A 21,238-nucleotide genomic window follows, 5' to 3' on the forward strand; every position below is an offset into this window, starting at 1 on the left:
AATTGACAACCCTTTTTTTCTTGGCACTTAGTCAATTAGCTGGATCTTAACTGTGAAGGGTTTTATTTTTTTTAAAAAAAGGAGAAAGCTCTTAGTATTTCTATGTCTAAATAAGTTAAAGCATGGGAATAATTTCTGTTATTCCTATACCTGTGATACAAAGTAGCCTTCACAGAATACAATTTTAACCATTTCCTCAACTTTCACCTGGAAAGAACAAGAAACCATTTCCAGAGGCATCTATCTATAAAGAATCACAAAAAAATACACTCTCACACTTTTTTTCAAAATTAAAATAAATAGTTATTAATTTTATTCAGGGCTGGAGCAATAGCACAGTGGTAGGGCCTGCACGAAGCCAGCCCAGCCGAGCCGGGTTCAGTTTCTCTACCCCTCTCAGAGAGCCTGGCAAGCTACTGAGAGTATCTCGCTCGCATGGCAAAGCCTGGCAAGTTACCCGTGATGTATTCAATATGCCAAACACAGTAACAACAGTCTCATGATGGAGACGTTACTGGCCCACTCTAGCAAATTCATGAACAATGAGAGGACAGTGTTAAAATTTTATTCAATGAGAAGTTAGGGCACTTCACTTTTTGTCGATGTGTGCACCCCAAATATGGATTAATAACATCCACTTTATTTTTTTGCTTTTCATCCTCCCTCTCTCTCGACCTTTCTCTTTCTCTCTCCAGATAGTTGCACATTCTCCTTAGAATTAGTCTCTCTTAATGCAGCTCTTTTACTACATAAAAAATAATAGGGAATTTGGAAAATCATAAATAATAATCTAATTATTATTGTTTCTAGACTAGAATAGAATATTTGCTTATAAAGAATTGCACACTTTTAGTAGCATTAGAATGTTGTAAAGAAGTTCCTTTCGAAATATTTATTAAAAAAATAAGAGTTCAGGTGTTTAAGATGTTTTATTGTATGTGATCGAGAACATATGAGGGATTGAAGGAGCCACTGGGATTCAATTCTCATTACATGTGAGTGCCAAGCAGTAGACTGAATTACTGAATTATAAATCTGCTATGAGCACTAGGTTGATTAAAATAACTGGCCCATATACTAGAACTCCTATTTCAGTTTTTTTAATGGCCTAATTCAATTGATCAATTGGTAATTCAATCTATTGTTCGTTCATTTAATACATTTAGATGACCAAGGGTCCTGGAGAGAACTGAACTAAATACCTATATTATTAGAATCATTTGGTTTTAATAGTATCAAACTAAAATATGGTTAAATGACTTTTTTCTTGTTAAGTTTGTTTTCTTAAAATAAGTTACAGAAATTATTCTAAAATTTTTGTAACTTAAAGGAAAATTATGAATATTTTTAGTTGTAAAAGTTTTAGAATTTTAGATATAGTTTCAAATAAATATTTTCATTGTTAAGAAAGTCACTGATCCATTGGCTCCTTTATACCATTTAGTGTGACTAATCTTCATAATGTATATATATGTATATGTATAATTATATATGTAATATATACTTAAGCATGTTGCTGTCACTTATTTATAAATTCTAGAGTCATTGTCTATAAGGGAAAGCGAAGAAAACACTAATTTCTTTTATAAAGTATCATCAGACTACACAGTTAATCCATGAGACAACATGATTAAATAAGCTAGGGAATGTTAAGTTCATGTAAATATATCTGGTTCCAAATCAGCATTGCACTATAGCACTGTCCTCCCGTTGTTCATCGATTTTGCTCAAGCGGGCACCAGTAACGTCTCAAAACAAATTGTGAGACTTGTTGTTACTGTTTTTGGCATATTGAGTACATCACGGGTAGCTTGCCAGGATTTACCTTACAGGCGGGATACTCTCGGTAGCTTGCCAGGCGCTCTGAGAGGGACGGAGGAATAGAACCCAGGTCAGCTGCATGCAAGGCAAACACCCTACCTGCTATTGTATCGCTCCAGATCAGCAGAACAATAAATAAATTATTTTGGGAAATTAACAAATTATTTATATTGATTATTAATTTTGCACACCATCAGCAGATAATCTTTTGCAGAATAATAGCAGCAAATGATTAATTTATAGTGAGAAGTTGAGCTGTCTTATAGATAACCTTGAGTATTATGTTCAGGAACTTAGACTTGATTAATTTTACTGATAATTGGGAATCTACTGAATACCATAATATAAACATTCATTTAGAAAACCATGAACAGGAAAGTGAAGAACTAATAAAATGAATATGTTGTCTATTTTTTTGGTATTTAATGTTTTAACTCATTAGATTTCCATAGTTATATTTTTAAGATCAATTTTTGAATAATACTGAACTTAATTCTATCAAATACAATTCTATCCTTACACTGTTGGTCTATGTAAGGATACTGCTAGGATATACTATAGACTATGTTAGATAAAATGATTTATTGACATTTTCTTCTATTTATACTTAGAAAATAATAAAACATAATACCTCTCTACTATAAATTACATGAATTTCACATTTTGTTAGATTATGATTTTAATTTAGATTGTATTAATGGATAAAGATATGGATTATCACAGTCTACTGATTCAGTTCATATTGAATACACATTGATAAATTAATATTTGAACTTCCTTTTCCATACTCACATTATAAGAAATTGATAGTCTAGAGGGAAAGAACTTAATGATCTAGAGTATTTGCTTTGCATATAGAAGGCACAGGTTTAATCCCTGGGATTGTATGGTCTCAGCCAGTAGAAGCTCCTGAGCACTAATAGGAATTTCCCTGAGCCTCCCTCCACCCGAAATAGTATCTTAAAATCTTAGAGTTTTCCACTGAGCTACGTACAAATCTTTTTTTACCATTTTATAGCTATGCAGTTTTGGGCAGATTATTTGATTACTACTATGATAATAAATTACCAGATTCTGAGTCTGGATTTCTAAATATTTATCTGCTGTTAATATTTTGTGTCCATGTTGTTTTGCCTAATACATTGTCTAATAGCTTCATTTAAAATAGACATTTACTTTATAACATCAAATACAAGCCAGAGTCTTCTGCAATTATTTCTGATAAACTGACACTTTGCTACAGTATTTTCAGCTTTACATCATCATCAACATAAATTTGCTATATGAAATATTACCAGGTTAACTCTTAAATGTAGCTAGTACTTGATTATAAGCCACTACCAATTAATCTGAGCCTCTAAAATCCTTAATTTTCTAAGAAGATTGAACTAGATATTCTTCCCAAATCTTACTGCCAAAGTTCTCATTAATTCATCTGAAATTCTTCTTCTTTAAACCTGGTGTTTAAGAATTCAACATTTCTTGACAAACTCTTAATATTAAAGCAATAAGATCACAATTTATTTATTTTTATTTAATTTGGGTGTTTCTTTGGCCATATCTAGTGGTTTCTAGGGTTTTACTCCTGGCTCTATGCTCAGGGATCACTTCCGGCAGTGATGAGGGCAGTATTTGTAGTGCCAGGATTCAAACTGAAGTCAGCTGCGTGCAAGGCAAACACCTTACCCACTCTACTATTACTCACATCCCTCAAACACATCTTTGTTCTTGTCTTAGTAGTTGTTTGATTTTCTTCTTATTGGCTTTTTTGTTGATGTTCATTATTTTAGAAATAAGGGTCTTATCTTCATCTCTCTCTCTCTCTCTCTCTCTCTCTCTCTCTCTCTCTCTGTAATTGTTTTCCCTCTTACAATCAAAGTTCCAATGCCACCAAAAAGGACTTTTTTAACTCATTATTTCAACCTTTTTCCCTTTCCCTCTAGCATATATCAGAGTTCCTTAAGCTCTAGGAGATAGTCATATTGTAGTTTTATTTGGCTGATCTATACTTTTACGCATTCACATAAACATATAAATGAAATCTGCCATTGACTTTCACTTCCTTACTTATTTCAGTTAGCATAGTCATTCCAAGATTCGTTGAATTTTCAACCACATGGCTCAATTTCATCTTTTTTTTAATGGCTGAGTAGTAGTCTATTAAGTGTATGTCATCACACCTTTATCCAGTCATTTAGTAATAGAATTTTTGATTTATGGAGGGTGAACAGATAGTACCATGGGTAGGGCACTTCCCTTGCATGTGGTCAAACGGGTTCAATCCCCTGCACCCTTATGATCCTGCAGCCCCTCGTAGTGTGAACTCTTAAGTGGAGAGCCAAGAATAACCCTTGAGTACTGCTAGGTGTGGCCTAAAATAAGCAAAATAATTAAGAAAAAAGGTTCCATATTGGGTGCCAGAGAGATAGTACATCAGGGAGTGTACTTGCCCTGCATGCAGATGACTCAGGTTCAAGCCCTGGCAAGCCATATAGTCCTTTGAGCACTTCCAGGAATGATCCCTGAGCACAAAGCAGGAGAGATTCCTTAGTATAGCTGGATTGAACAGGGCTGGAGTGATAGCACAGTGGGTAGGGCGTTCGCCTTACACGTAGCCAACATGGCCGACCCGAGTTTGATTCCTCCGCCCCTCTCGGAGAGCCTGGCAAGCTACCGAGAGTATTCGATATGCCAGACACAGTAACAACAAAGTCTCCAATGGAGACGTTACTGGGCCCGCTCGAGCAAATCGATGATCAACGGGAGGGCCTTTACCTTTACCTTTACCTTTACCTAGGATTTGTTTTTATCAACATCTTGGCTGGTGAGAATAATTCTGTTTTTAACATAGGGATTTGTATACAATATCAATTTGACATTTTCCTATTTTTCAGATAAATGGCTAAGTGTAGTATTGCTGATTTTTCAGATAAATGGCTAAATGTAGTATTGCTGGAATTCATAGGAAACTTTCTGTGTCTAATTTGTTTTAAGAAGTCTTCATACCATGTTCCATATTAAATTTACAGCCCCACCAACAGTGATTCAGAATTCCCTTTTTCTTTACATCCTGATCAACACTTACTTTTTTCTAAACATTTCATATAGGACATAACCACAGGTGCACAATAATAATCATGTTTATTTTGATTTGTATTTCTCTAGTAATTAGTATTTTAACATATCTAAAGGCAACATATTGAAGGACAAGAGTCTTTTGATGTGATCTTTGTAGAAATGCTTACTCGGGTCATATGCCGATATTTTCATTGAGTTGCTTGTTTTACTTCTTTTTGCATTTGTTTATTTATATGTTGTTGAATTGTATGCATTTTTCACATGCTTTGGAAAATTATCCCCTTGTCAGTGGTATGATAAGTAAATATCATTTTTTCTAGTTTTATTTCAGTTTTTAACTGTTTATTTCACTATGTTAAATTTTTTATTTTGACATAGTCATTTCTGTATTCTTGCTTTCATTTTCCTTGCCATGGGGATTGAGTTTCTAAATACTTCTCTTAATATTGAGATTCTGAAATGTAATAATTATGGTCAGAGGATATGTAGGGGTGATTAATCAGTTTCATGAACTTTGTGGTTATCCTACTTTTACATTAATTTTAAGAGCAAGTTTTTAGTTGGCTTTTATTGTTGCAAGTACACCAGAGGGATAGCACTGTAGTGCTGTCCTCTCGTTGTTCATCAATTTGCTCAAGCAAGTACCAGTAATGTCTCACAACAAATTGTGAGACTTGTTGTTACTGTTTTTGGCATGTCAAATACATCACAGGGAGCTTGCCAGGCTTTGCCTTGCAAGCGAGATACTCTTGGTAGCTTGCTGGGTTGTCTGAAAGGGGTAGAGGAATCCTACCTGGGTCAGCCATGTCAGCCACGTGAAAGGCAAATGCCTTAACCACTGACTGTGCTATCGCTCTAGCCCACTAGAGGGACATTGAAAGCTTCTATTGATTAGTCAGTATGTCTCACTGCTCAGTGAAATGACTGAGATCCATGACACCATCTTCATGAAGATAACTCTAGCCTTTTCTTTTAATGATATTAGGTTAGCCACTATAGTTAAAAATTTAAAACCAATGTGACTAATTAACACAACTACTATTTGGCATGGGTTAGTGGAGTTGATGTTCCATTCAGATGCTGGGGGAAGTAGGGTGTGAATCTGTGCCAGTAAGCTTTAACCTTTTACTGTATATAAATAGAAAAGTATTATTATTTTTTGAATTATTAGAAAAACAAGTATTTATTTCCTAATGCTAAACTCAGGATCCCCAGGTAGAAAAATGTGTTGAATACTAGAGGATCGATTACATTTTTCTTGTCATATATCTCATTCTAATATCACAAGCGATTTTCTCATCACCAAATACACTTTATTTTTGTATTTCTGTCCTGTAATTATCTTAGCTATGATCATACTATCTCCTCTAAAATTCCACTCCTAAAAAGGTTTATTATTTCATATAATGTCAAAAGAAAATATTTAGGACTGTCCTTGGTGTAGAGAAATGAATATTCCTTGAAAAGTAAAGATCTGTCTTTTTCCGAAAGCCTATTTACATTGCAACTCTGCAGGGAAGGGGAAGGGGAATAAAGAATTAGTTAGTCAGCCTCAGCTTATAAAAAAAGGGATTCCCGGAGGGTATGTGGAACACAAACCTGTAATGTATGAATACTAAAGTCACAAGAATAAGTAATAAGACTGATGAAACTTATTTCTTTGTCCCTTCCATATAATTTTATTCTTGGGACATAAAATTACATGCTTGTTAGGTATGGGCACAACTTTTGATTCAACATTGAAGAAATACAAAATGAACCACATAAGTTTGATTAACTGTTAGAACAAAAAAATCAATTATTTTCCTAGAAAATTAAAAAAATTTAGATGTTAAATATTTTGTGAATTTATATAAATTACAAACATTTCTAGGTTCACAAACTAACTGACACATGATAATAGTAGCATTTATTTTCTGGAACTCTAGTGTCAGCTGTAATTTTTTTAGAAAATAATTCTATAAGTGATAAATCCCTTCTTTCAAAGCTTCTACCGAATGCAACTGATAGACTCAAAATTCGCCTGTGAGACACAGAAGTGATATAGCCATATGCCAATGATAATAATAGACACTCCCCTTTCTTCCTCCAAATTCTAACTACAAACAGCAGTGTGTATATGTATATGAAAAAAGAGAAAATATGAACAGATGTAGGAATATTTACGGAGTAAAAATTTCATTTTTAGTATTGAATTATTGTAAATGAAGAGGAAAATTAATAGAATCATGGTGTGATGAAAACTAGCTCCTAAGAAATGGCTTCCTTCTTGCTTTCAGTTCAGAGCTCTTCAACTTTTGGTTTTTATGCTTTTTAAAATAAAATTTTATTCTTATTATGAGTCTGAATTGGGCTTTTTTAAAAAATAATAAAATGTACTTTAAACTCATATTTTAAGAAAGATTTCAAAAAAATCACTTAGAGCACATATTACCTTACCAACTTATATTTCAAGGCATGCAGAACCTGCTGAATTTCCTGTAAGAACAAGAGAGGGGTGGCTAAGGAGTCAGCAGGTGAACAGTAGGCTAGTTTGATATTGAGGATCAGACAGAGGCAACGTGCTTTAAAGTTAAATTAATTTGTAACTCTTATGCCTCAGAAGAAATCAAAGAGAATAACCCACCTTAGCCTGTGGCTGCCTTTCATTTCCAATTTGAAAAGTGTTTGATAATCCATTGAGGCTCAAATTTAATAAAGAAAGCTTGAATGTGTACAATAGGAAAGAAAGGTTTTACATTCTGGATGCTTAAAAATTAAAAGCAAATACGGGTTACTATGAGGAAGACATTTGTGAATTTTTTTCCCCTTGCTGACGTGAATGACAATAGAGAATGATTAAACCTTTTTCTGCCTCCATTTTTTTAGATTTATTTGTGTGATCTCAGTGTTGGGGTTCCTAAATAATAGTTTGTGAAAATGGTACCATTTAAAAGTAATAGAAGTCATTGTCTTCACTGAATGAACACAAATTCCAGTTGGCTTCCGAGCATACTAATCCCATGTCATGTCCTAGAATAACTTTTCTGTCAAAAGTATATCCTAAGAGGAATACTTTGTCTAATTATTTGTTCATATGTCCTGCGGAAAGGCATAATTATATGGCCCCAAGAAGTTTGGGAAAACCTATGAATAGAAAGAATGAAATAAAGCTTCCAGCCATCCTCAAGGACTAAACTAAGTCGGTAAATTCATCTCTGTGAGTTATCATTCATTTTTTTGAAATGATTTTAAATAGAAACTATTCTCTCCAGTTTTCCTAATATGCCTTCATATACGTATTTCAACTGTGCAGATAGTTAAATCTTGTATTGGAATATGTGAAATTTTAGGTTAATGTGACTTCATGTCATCCAACATGCTTCTTGGCCTTTAATAATCTATTGCTGTAAAACGATCAGAAAAAAATATTTAAGTTTCACAAGTGTTGAATGCTGACAATTAGGAGAAAGAGAATGAGAGAATGAGTAAGAAAAGGAGGTATGATTTTTCTGATTTAAAGACAAAAAAAAACCCATTTTCATTAGGAGAGGACATAGGCTTTTTGAGTGTCTGAAGAATGACCAATTTGTTGAGACTGTGTCTACAACAGATCTTAATGTATACACAAATCACAAATCATCCTGTTATTCGTCGATTGCCTCAAGCAGGCCCCAGTAACGTCTCCTTCATCCTAGCCCTGAGATTATATTCAAGGCTCTGTAGGAGAATGAGACCCATCATTGTTACTGGCATTTGGCATATTGGGTACGCCACGGGGTGTTTGCCAGACTCTGCCGTGTGGGCAGGCTACATTTGGTAGCTTGCCAGTTTGTCCAAAGTAGGAATGAGATAATAAGAAGTCATAATTAGATGTCTGGTTCCGGGAGATGGTTTTTATAGTCTCTGAGTCTTGGCCGCTGATGGGATTACACGGCACCAGGGGGCCAGTTGGTGGGTGTGACCCCCGCCTACTGGAATTTGGAGGATCTGGGTGGAGGATGCTTAGCCCCCAATCCGAGTAGGCTTGGAGATCTCAGCCCCGGAACCCGCGTGGCTTTGTCCCTCTGCCGGTACCTTCAGGTGTGTGGAGAGTGGTCTCAGCATGGTGGTGGCTGGTCTGGAGGTCTTCGGCTGCCGGAGCCCTGGTCGGGGCGGGGAGGAAGGCTCAACCCGCTCCCCTCCAAGGGGCCCCGGTGAGGACAGCCAGGTGTGGGGGCAGGAGACTGCACTGTTCTCTTCCGGGAGCTGGTTTTTATAGTCTCTGACTTACTGTATAAATGTTCGCCATTTATGCTGCTATTTTTTTCTCAGTATCAGGGATTGAATCCGGGTCTTGTGCATGTGAAGTGCGTATGTGCTGTTATATCCTCTGCCCAATCTTGATACACAAGCTGGTTCTTTTGATCATTTCAGGTAATCTATGAAGTCAAATATTTTAATAACAATATGAATACATTTTTTATTCACCATCATAACTTTAAAATGCCTTCAATGAGGCAGCAAAATTATTAATTTTATTTTATGCCAATTCTTAAATATATCCATTAATAGCCTGCATGTCAAAGAGGAATTATGCATGAAGAGTATCAAAGCACAATAGTTTTAGAATGGTAAACACAATGGTTTGGGATCACTTCTGTGATAATTTGCATTTCATAGGGAATTAACAGGGTATTTTATTCAGATAAAATAACTTTTACTCAAAATTATAACCAGAAGAAAAACTGTAGCTTTGGGGATTGGTCTATATCTGATAAATTTTTCTCAAAACTCAAAAAGTGATACTATCACTGCAATAAAAATAGAATTTGCTTCAAAGGATAAAATTCAGACTTTTAAATTAAAATTAGAAATTTGGAAAACTTATATCCACTGCTGACTACTTGACAGCTTCACAACATTTAAAGACCTTTGTGAGGGGATTGGTGGCAATTGTGACAAATAAGATTTTTAGATACTATATAATGAAATGTGTCAACATTTGGAAGATCTATCTGATTCAGTGTGCCTTTCAAGATGATATTTGACTGATATGACATATTCATTTCTGGGTAAAATCTATTTTAAAATGTAGATAGATCAAGGAATTTTATGTAACATTGCACAAAGTAATCATTGCTATAGTGTCATATTACACATTACAAAAACTTCAGAGAAACTAGTTATTGAGTTTGGGTGTTGCAATAAAGAATAAAATTTACTGTTACCTGAAAAGGCTAATCAAACAAAACACTTTCCAACTATGCATCTATGTGTAGTTGGATTGTTTTTATATAACTGAATCAAATTAAATTACAAGAACAAAATGAATACAGAAAATAGTAACACCATATAACTATCTTTTAGTAAGTAACTCATTAAAATTTTACAAGAATGTAAAGACTGTCATTCTTCATACAGATTTATTTTAAAAAACACTACGACTTTTAGTGGGTGTTTTTGGAGAAGCTATGAGTACATATTTAAATATTTTGTAAATTTCCATCTTTTTAATATGATACCACTCATAGATATAATCTACATAAAGAAATTGCTATGGGTTCTTAATAATTTTAAGATGATAAAGAGCTTGACATCCATGTCAACTTAATTATTTTATTTTCTTTCAATGTGTATTTAGATACCATAATTTCCAATACTGTTAATAAATAATAGAATTTTTGCATAATATGCATTAATACCACAACCATCCCCAGAGTGTTAATAAACCTGCATTAGTGTCTCAAAGAGTTTACAAACACCTAACCCTAGCAGACTCTTCTTTAGTCTAATTCCCAGAATCTGTTACTATTATCCAATTGCAATTTACTTATTATGCTTCTATATAGTCCACATAAGAGAGATATCAGTCTGTGTTTGTCCTCCTCCTATCATTCGCATATCCCCTAGTTTCATTCCTGTTGTAGTATTTTTTCTTATTGCTGAGAAATATTCCATTGTGTATATATAACATAGGTTTTTCACCCATTTGTCTGTTTCTTGGGTTGTTTCCACATCTCATTTTCATACATTGGGTTATTTCCATCATGTTGCAGTAAAAATAGGAGTAAAACTATCATTTTGATATAGAACTTTGGGCCTTGGGTGGATGCGAAGAAATGGAAGTGTTATACGGAAACTCAATTCTTAAGTTTTTTGAGATCTCTATACTGTTTTCTATAAGGGCTGAATTAAATGACATTCCCATCAACAGAGGACTAGAGGAGGGAGTCCCTTTTCTTCTTTGAACAAATGATTGTAGATCCTTGCTCTGAAAAATATTCCTCTGCAGATAACAGATTGAGCTAGATGAGGATAACATTTCTTTTAAAACAGTTCAAAAAATAAAAGAATGAAAACGATATGAAACAAAAAGAAAACAAGGGAAAAGAAATGAAACAGCCAAGAGATTTGGTTTCTATTAGGTCTTATGTATATACAGAGATCAGTATCACTCTAATGACTATTCCCTTTTCTCTATTTTCCTACAACCCTCCCGCTTCCTGAAGGGGATTAGCTATATCACCACCAGTATGATGATGAGATCTCACCAGAGAATCTAGTTCATAAAGTCTCCTGACAAGAAAAGGCTAAACTGGGTTTTAGTTGAAGAAAATGATGACTGTTTGTAACGAATTAAAATTAAAAAAAAAAAAAACAGAAAAACAGATATGTGGTTTTTTGTATTTTCTTCCATCAAATCATGTGAATAGGTTAGCTTTTTTCATTGTGAAATTTCAACATTAAAACTTATTTAGTTTATTTAATTTTAAAGCTCCAAATAATCTACACTTACATTATCATTCCACTTTTATTTTTAAATGCACCTATATGAAAATCTATGACATCTATGTCTAGTAGAGAGAGGCCCTCCCGTTGATCGTCAATTTGCTCGAGCGGGCCCAGTAACGTCTCCATTGGAGACTTTGTTGTTACTGTGTCTGGCATATCGAATACTCTCGGTAGCTTGCCGTGCTCTCCGAGAGGGGCGGAGGAATCGAACTCGGGTCGGCCATGTTGGCCACATGCAAGGCAGACGCCCTACCCGCTGTGCTATCGCTCCAGCATAAAAACAAAATGACCAGGTATATCCTTATCCTAATTTATTATTTAATCACTTAATCACTTAACTTCCCGTTAGTCGTCGATTTGCTCGAGCGGGCGCCAGTAACGTCTCCATTTGTCCCTGTCGCGTGCTAGTGTAGCCCAATGGCATCTCTTCGCTCCGGGAACATGGAGGGCCTCAAACCAATCGTTCATGATCTTGACAAAGAAGTCTGACCATCTGGTAGGTGGGCGGCCACGCGGTCTCTTGACATCCCGTGGAATCCAATCAGTAACAGCTCTAGTCCAACGGTCGTCTTTAAATCTCATTACGTGACCAGCCCATCTGATTATTGACACCTTGGCAAATGAGACAGCGTCCCTGATCCTTGATCGTCGACGGATGTCAGAACTCCGGATTCGTTCTCTCATTTGAGTGAAACGTGATATTCCAAGCATAGCTCTTTCTATTCTTCTTTGGGAGACCTGAATGGCGTTCTCATCTTGTTTGCGTAGGGCCCAGGTCTCTGAGGCATATGTTAATGCAGGAAGAACAGTGGAATCAAAGAGATGTGCCCGGAGCCGGAGGTTCTTCTTCCTCTTAGCTATTTCTTCGACGTTCTTGAAGGCGTTCCAAGCCGCTCTCTTCCTCCTGCGCAGCTCGGGTGCCAGGTCATTTGTCATGTTGACCTCTCGACCTAGGTAGACATAGCTGTTGCATTCGGAGATGGTCGTTCCATTGAGAGCGAATGGGGCGTCAGGAACAAGGCTGTTTCTCATAAACATTGTCTTCGTAAGATTCAGCTGTAGTCCTACCTTTCCACACTCACGGTCAAAGTCGGCCAGCATTTGTGCCACTTGGCTGATGTTTGGTGTTATTAAAACAATGTCATCAGCAAAGCGGAGGTGGTGTAGTTGCCGACCATCTATCTTCACTCCCATTTCTTCCCATTCCAGTCGTCGCATGATGTTCTCGAGGGTGGCACTGAAGAGTTTCGGTGAAATGGTATCACCCTGCCGCACCCCTCTCTTGACATCAACAATCACTTCTTTGTAAATGGTGAGATCCTGGTAGTGAATCCGCAATACAGCTCACGGAGGATCTTGATGTATTGGGCTTGAATGCCCTGATTGGCTAGGGCTTCAATGACCGCTTCCGTCTCAACAGAATCAAAGGCCTTCATTAAATCAATGAACGTTAAGCAGAGCGGCATCTTGAACTCCCGAGAAACCTCAATGAGCTTGGTTATCGTGTGGATATGGTCGATGGTGCTGAATCCTTTGTGGAACCCTGCTTGCTCACATGGTTGTCCTTCATCTAGTGTTCTGCCAATCCTATTCAGGATGACTCGAGTGAACAACTTGTAGATGACAGACAATAGGCAGATTGGGCGATAGTTGCCAATGTCATGGATGTCTCCCTTCTTGAACAGTAGTACGGTCCTGCTGGTTTTCCATTGAGACGGAACCTTGCATTCAGACAGGTAGCGAGTGAAGAGCCGAGCCAGTGTATTGATGAGTACTGACGGCAGGTTCTTCAGGTGTTCAGGTCTGACCTTGTCTGGGCCGGGTGCTGTTTGCTTCTTTACCGACGAAATGGCGTGTCGGATTTCAGAAGGGAGAACTTTGGGAACGACATATCCATCCTGTGGAATTTGGTATGTCGGCAAGTGGACATGGCTATCGAAGAGATTTGAGTAGAAGTCATGGATAATCTTCTCCATTGCCGTTCTGGAGGATGTGATGGATCCATCAGGACGTCGGAGGGCAGTCATCTTGGTCTTATAGTTGGCGAAGGACAGGCGGGCGTTACGAATACTTTTCCCGGCTTCTGCCGCATCTACCAGTACTTCTGCTCTTCTCTCTTTGAGGTCTTCCTTGATCGCATCTCTGCACTGCTTTGCAAGCTCGGACGTTAGCTTGCGGTTGCCTGAGGCATGCGCCAAACCACGCTGGCGAATTAGCTCAAGAGTTTTCGAAGATAGGCGACTTTTTGTGGCTATCTCTCTCTTGGCGTTCCTCGCACATTCATGGAGGTGCTGAACCAGTCGATCGTATTCCTCGTCAATGTTGTCAACAATGGCATCTTCCCATGTTGCCGCAATAGTACCAAAGAGTTCCCAGTTGGTGGTCGTTCTGGGAGTTCTCTTTTTGAACTTTGCAGCCCTTTCTCCCCGCTCTGTGAAGTAGAATTTTGCACAAGGAGACGGTGGTCCGATCCCGTTCGAAATTTTGGGACAACAGCGACATCAGTCAGGCAAAACCGTCGATTGAATATGATGTGGTCTATTTTGTTGTGGAATCGTCCACCGGGAGACTCCCATGTCCATCGTTTAGATTCTGCCTTCTGGAACTGTGAGTTACCATGAATGGTCTTGGTCGACATGATGAACTCAGACAGTCTCTCACCCTGTTCGTTCCATTCTAGGCCATGGGTCCCGATGTGAAGTTCTTCAGCTGATCTTCTCGGTCCTATCTTGGCATTAAAATCACCCACAATGATCTTGTAGAAGGTGTGGTCTTCTTTATAGAACTTCTCTAGCTCCATGTAGAACTTCTCGATTTCTCTTTCATCATAATGAGATGTTGGTGCGTAGACAACGAAGATAGAAACTGCAGGCAGTGAGCCACATCTATTCAAATGTAAACGTCCGATTCAGGTTGTTAGGCATTCGAATGAATCAATGCTCTTGGCCAAGTTTGTGTTGACAAGGACACCGACGCCTCCGACACCTCTTTTATCGCATGTTCCGAGGAACAATTCTTCTCCAGTGTCGAAAACGGCATGTTGAGATTCGTGCCTTCTTGTCTCGATCAGACCAATGATGTCGTACTTGATCATTCGCGCTTGTAACATCAGGTCCTCGATGGATGCATCTGATGCTAGCGTACGTGCATTGAAAGTACAGACGATCATTTTTGTCTTCCTTCATTGTGGCAGCCTAGGTCGGCCTTGAGATTTTGTCGGCCTCTCCTTTCTCATCCTTCTCAGTGCTGCCATGTCGGTGAAGCCTTCAGGGTCAGGTGAATGAGACCAGTTGTAGTTACTGGTTTTGGCATATCGAATACACAGCGGATAGCTTGCCAGGCTCTTCCGTGTGGGCGGAATACTCTCGGTAGCTTGCCAGTCTTTCCGAGAGGTATAGAGGCCTTTGGGGTGACCTCTAATCACCCTTGTAGGTGTTACCATATTTGAACCCTATCAAATATGGTACGACAATTCCAGAAGACGGGTACTTAGTGTCTTATGATGTGTCGCGCGGTCGCGCGGGTCCGGAAAGCGTCCTGGAGTGTGGCGACGGCTGGGTAGTGGAAGTAGTGTCGAGAGTGGAAGTCTGCCAGTGGGGTATTTATCTGGGTAGGGTGGGTCTCCTGTGCACAATTCGATCCCTGGGTGGTTGATGGAAGCAGACAGGGCAGGGTAGGGTGGGGCTCCTGATTAGAATACCTTTGTCACCTGTGGTGGTGGGAGCAAGCAGAGAAGCTCTGTCCCTGGGTCCGCCGAGCCTGGAGTCCGAGGTCTCAGAGAGTTCCGCTTATCTTGTTCTGTGGGTCTTCAGTTGTGCGTGGGTCTCGGCCGGAGCTGCCTCGCGGGTCCGGAAAGCGTCCTGGAGTGTGGCGACGGCTGGGTAGTGGAAGTAGTGTAATTTATTATTTAAAACATTATAAATGAGTACTCTGATGCCATTTCACGTGATTAAATGATTGTTATTAATTGATTAGAAAAAATTTTCATACTATTATCTAGGTAGTTCTTATATGGGTTAGTGTTCCCACAACAGGGAAGAATGCCTTTTATTAGTAATTACCAATTTTAGTACAGTTTGGTTGCAATTTGGTTAACAAATCTGTGACATAGAATTCCTAGTGCATACCTCCCAGAGCATTGTCATAAATACTACGATTTATATGTGGCACATTTATTGTATGTAACTAAAACACTAGCATTGAGGAGTAGTTGGTAGAAAGAAAGCATTTAGATAGACATCCATCATAAAGGGAGCAATTACCAGTGCATATTTTTAGGACCTGTCGATTTCAGGAAATTTATTTAAAAAATAGTATCCTTCAAATCATTCGTTTTCTCTTTTAATTTTTGGATTCACCCAGGGGCTCTTGGGGGCTCCTCCTGGCTCTGTGCTCAAGTGTCACTCCTAGCAATGCCCAGGGGACTACATGGTCCTGGGAATAGAACCAAGATCACCCACATGCACAGCATATATTTGGTCTGTGGAGTTGTCTCACCCCCAAATCATTTTAATTTTATTTGAAAAATTACTTACAGAAAGAAAATTAAACACACCTTCAGCTATTTTGAAGTTCTGGGACCTCTTTTTTCTTTTACAATATTGGTTTGGTTTAATAAGGATTAACACATTTTGAAAAGTTGTTCAATATTTTCATTGTGAAGAATATTTATTTTTTGTTGCTGTAACAACCAGAAGCAGATGTGAGAAGACTGAAGAAGTGTGAATTTCTTTCCCCACACGAAGATTATTTTAGATGACAATTACTCTCTCAACTAGTAACTAGAGAATTGGTGTTCTTCTATTAATCTATTGTGTGCCAGTGTGAAGTTGCAGCAGGCTAAGGAAGATTAACAATGTCAACCTGTCCCAGTTCTCCCGTCACTTCCATCCCTCTCTGATCACCCACATCCCACAGTGTGTGAAACCATTGGCTAGAAACTTCCTTGGCTCTTCTCCATCCCTCCAAATCCTCAGTTGTAAGAGTTTATTGCCTCACTTTTTTCAGTTTCTCATTTTTCTTTGAGTTTTCAAATGGACAAGTTACATGCTGTTACATTAAGTTGAAGTTAGCCTGAATCAAACCTTGACACAGGGGTGTGAATTATAATGTAAACTTGGAATTCTGTGTTTTATTTTCAAGAAATGACACTGGGTGATAGATAGTTAGTAGGTTAGACCACTGGACGTAACCATGGCTGAAAAGATTTCCTCCAAGCCCACTAAATCAAGTCTGTTGATGGTATTTACCCAGTATTAGACATAGGATTTATATGGTAGATAGCAGGAAAGTTGTCACTTTCGCAGATCTATTTCTTGATGGCATTAAATCTTATGCTTGGGATCATATTGATATTTTGTTTATTTTACGTGATATAATCATAGCAAAGTTGGGTTGGATCCAATGACTTGTAGATTTGTTTTAGTTTGGGGACTACATCTGACAGTGCTCAGGACTTAACTACTGCTCTGTGTTCAGGGTTCGCTTCTTGTGGAAGTCAACGAATTATAAGCAGTGCCAAGGATCACGTCAGGTCCAGCACATGCAAAGCAAGTGCCTTCACCAGTAGACTAGCTCTCCATCCCTGACTTGTCAATTTTTATGGAATGAATGTTGAGGCTCAGCAAGATCCTGGTTTAGTCAACTACTAGAAAAATGAATATTAGATCACACACTTATAACTAGAAAATGCTTTGAAGTAGAAAGGTGCAGGCTTTCCTCAGTTACTCGGCCTCAGTTCTAGGCTCAAATTAATGAATTTTTGTTTACTTATTTATTTATTTATTTTTTTTCTTCAAAGAGGGATCTAAAGAGAATTAAAAACAGCATTATAATCTGTTTTTTTTTTTAATTTTCACAAAAACTATTTTAGGGATTGGGATTTAGTTCCATCCTCAGGGACACAGATGTTGCACGTGCTAGGGCCCGAGTTAGAGCCTTGGCACCTACTGCCCCCACTACTGGATGTGGCCTGGAGGCTTCCAAGCATCAGGTATGGTGCTGTAGCTTCTAGATACCTCAACTGCTTCACTGTAGCACTGTCCTCCTGTTGTTCACCCTTTTGCTCCAGCAGGCAAATGTCTGCTCATTAATGTAATGTCTCATTGTGAGACTTGTTGTTACTGTTTTTTGGCATATTGAATACGCCATGGGGAGCTTGCCAGACTCTGCCCTGAGGGCAGGATACTCTTAGTAGCTTGCTGGGCTCTCTGAGAGGGATGGAGGAATTGAACCCAGGTCAGCCACATGCAAGGCAAACACCCTACCTGCTGTGCTATCCCTCCAGCCCAAATGCATCACAGGGATCAAATATTAAATCATTTATTTAGTTTATCAATTATCACCAGAAGTGATTCCTTACCCCTGCCCTATGCTTGGAAAGTCCAAAAGAATAACAAACAAATAAACCAAGTTAACTTTAGTGTTATTTCCTTTTTTGAGAAAGTAAATACTTACTCTATATAGTACTAGTTTATATTCCACTCATTGATATTTTACTTAAAAGAATTGCAGTTGCAACTGGTTTATATAATCCCGTCAGCTGCAGAAGCAACACAGCTACAGAAAGTAGAAAAGGTGGTAATGGCAGGCAAGCCAAATATAATAACAAGTTTGCAGTAACATTTTGGATAACATTTTAAAAATGCTTCAGGTAAGGCAGATTTACCTCACACTCTCAAAGATAACTGTACCTCTTAAACTTACAAAAGTAAAAAATGACATAAAAGCAAAGAAGCAATTGATATTTACTTAGATGGAAATTTTTTGATCACTCTGAGTCCCCCAATAACCAACTAAATGACACCATCATCTAGTAAGAGCCAAAATAATACAATACCATGCTGCCTATATAAAGGAGTCTGGAAATGGAGTTGGGCTATTCCTTTCTTGTCAGTCTGGATTTTCACTAGAGCAGCTGCTGCAAAACAAATGCTGTTGCTGTGCTTGCTTTTGTCTGTTGTCACAAGAACAAAAACTCCTCCGTATTTCTTCTGCTTAGTGAATACAGACACTAATGTAGCCTTTTGTAAGAGTGAAATAAATAGCTTGAAGTGAATTTCTGAAAAGTAGAGGAATGGGAGTGAAGTACAGTGAGTAGGGTGCTTACCTTGCACATGATTGACCTGGGTTCCATCTTCAGCATCCCACACGGTGGGTTCAATCCCTACAACCGCATATGTTCTCCCAAGCACCACCAGAAGCAATCCCCTGAGTGTAGTGCCAAGACTAAGCCCTGAGCATCACTGGGTGTGTCCTGCAAAGAAAAAAAAAGAGGGAAAAAGGAAAGTGTGGGAAGTTCTATTAGTGTATTTTGTTACTTAATGAGACTAGCCAACAGGAATGATTTCTACACTCATGTTTTCACCATCTGCCGTGCTGCCATTGACATCTAATACTATTATACTGCTTAATTTTAGAAATTTAGGGTTGAAAAAATTATTTGGGGGGGCATCTATTTTCCCTGTGTTTAAAATTGTCTCTCCATTTATTCTTTTTATCTGTGCTTTTTTCATGTTATTTTAGTTTATTTTTATTGACTAACTGTGAGATACATACTTATAACGCTGTTCATGATCAGGTTTCAGTGGTACAATGTTCCAGTACTCATGGCGCCACCACAGTGTACATTTCCCACCACCAAGGACCCCAGTTTCTCTCCTGCCACCTCCATACCCCCAGCCTGTTTCTATGTCTCTATGACCGGTACTTTCCTTCTCTCTCTCTCTCTCTTTCTCTCTCTCTCTCTCTCTCTCTCTCTTTCTCTCTCTCTCTCTCTCTCTCTCTCTCTCTCCTTCTCTCTCTCTCTTCCTTTCTCTCTGTATTCTTATGGACATTATGGTTTGCCATACAGATCCTGAGAGGTTATCATGTGTGTTCCTTTCCCTACTTTCAGCACACAGTTCTAATCCAGAGCAATCATTTCTAACTATAATTGCCATAGTAGTTCTTTCTCTATTTTTACTGCCTTTCCCCCAAGAACTTGAAGTAGTCTTCCAACCATCAACTAAAACTCCTGGCAATTGTTTCTACTGTCCTTGGGCATTAGTTTCATATTAGTTTTTTTTTAAATCCCACAGATGAGTGCAATCATTCTATTTCTGTACCTCTTTCTGAGTCATTTCACTCAGCATCCATGCCCATCCATTTACAAGTGAATATCCAAGATACATAAGGCACTGGTAGAATTTAACAAGGAAAAAAAATACATCGTCCCCATAAAAATAAATGGGGAGAAGAAATGAACATACACTTCGTCAAAGAAGAAATACAAATGACCAAAAGACACCTGAGGAAAAAAAATCCTCTACATACCTAATCATCAAGGAGATGCAAATCAAAACAACAGTGAGATACCATCTCACACCACAATGACTGGCACACATCAAAAATAGCAAGAACAACCTGTGCTGGTGGAGATGTATGGAAAAAGGAATTTTCCTTCATTGTTAGTGGGAATGCCGACTGGTCCAGACTTTTTGGAGAACAATATGGGTGTTACTCAAATAGCTAGAAATTGAGCTTCCATACGACTCAGCAATATCTCTTTTGGAATATACCCAGAAGAATATACCCAAAAATACACAGCAGAAATGCCAACTGCGCTTATATGTTTATTGCAGCACTATTCACAATAGCCAGGATCTGGAAATAAGCCAAGTGCCCAAGAACAGAAGACTGGTTAAAGAAACTATGATACATCTACACAAAGGGATACTATGTAACTGTTTATATCCTGGTTTTGTTACAATAAAACTGTTATGTTTATATAACTTACCTTCGTGTACTGTTACCTTTTTGGATAAAATATGTGATTATGTGTTTTCTTTTCACAGATCCAGGACTGCATAGGCAGCTGTATTTTCTGCAAAGACCATCCAATGTTGTGGCGATTGAAGGAAAAGATGCTGTATTGGAGTGTTGTGTTTCTGGCTATCCTCCTCCATATTTTACCTGGATTCGTGGGGAGGAGGTCATCCAACTCAGGTATTACTAATGTACACTTTTGTCAAGTATGTGCTCTTATTTATCCATTTTTACTTTGACATTAATACCTATTCCACTTTGACATTAATAGCTCTAAGCTATTTCTTATTAACTGAATGTTTACCCAATATATAGTATATAAAAGACATTTGCCCACTGAACTTAAGGAGTGAGAAAATAAATCAAAATGCATGAAATAATTTTCCAAAGGAAATTTATGCATCCTGAATCTCTATTAAGTTGATACTGCCCCCAAAGTGGCCAAAAAGTACATTGGAAGGTCTCATCCTATAGATTTTTTTATAGTCAAATGTTCCTTAAGAAACCTCAAATTTTTCACTACCAATATGTAGTATGTTGTGATATAGGTTATGCAGTTTTTTTTAATTATTATTATTTGTTTGCTGAGTGGGGTGGGTTTGGACATACCTGGTAATGTTCAGGGGTTGCTCCTGACTCTGTACTCAGAAGTTATCCTTGGCAGCACTTAGGGGACAACAAGTAGTGCTGAGTACTTGAACTCAGGTCATAGTCACCACAGCTGCATGCAAAGTAAAGTGCCTTAACTCCTATGCCATCTCTTCGACCCCCATGCAGTTAT

General features: G+C 38.0%; 1 protein-coding gene across 2 annotated transcripts in view; it reads left to right on the forward strand.

Moving 5' to 3' along the window:
• Nucleotides 1-21,238, forward strand: part of DCC (DCC netrin 1 receptor) — a 1,215,565-nt gene that overhangs the window by 543,672 nt on the left and 650,655 nt on the right. For both annotated transcript variants that reach the window (XM_056138055.1, XM_056138056.1), the window contains exon 4: nucleotides 20,487-20,637. In XM_056138055.1, the coding sequence (XP_055994030.1) occupies nucleotides 20,487-20,637 (151 nt within the window). The remainder of the gene's footprint in view (nucleotides 1-20,486; nucleotides 20,638-21,238) is intronic.

This window comes from Sorex fumeus, unplaced genomic scaffold (assembly GCF_029834395.1).
Source record: "Sorex fumeus unplaced genomic scaffold, SorFum_2.1 ptg000128l, whole genome shotgun sequence".
NCBI lineage: Eukaryota > Metazoa > Chordata > Mammalia > Eulipotyphla > Soricidae > Sorex > Sorex fumeus.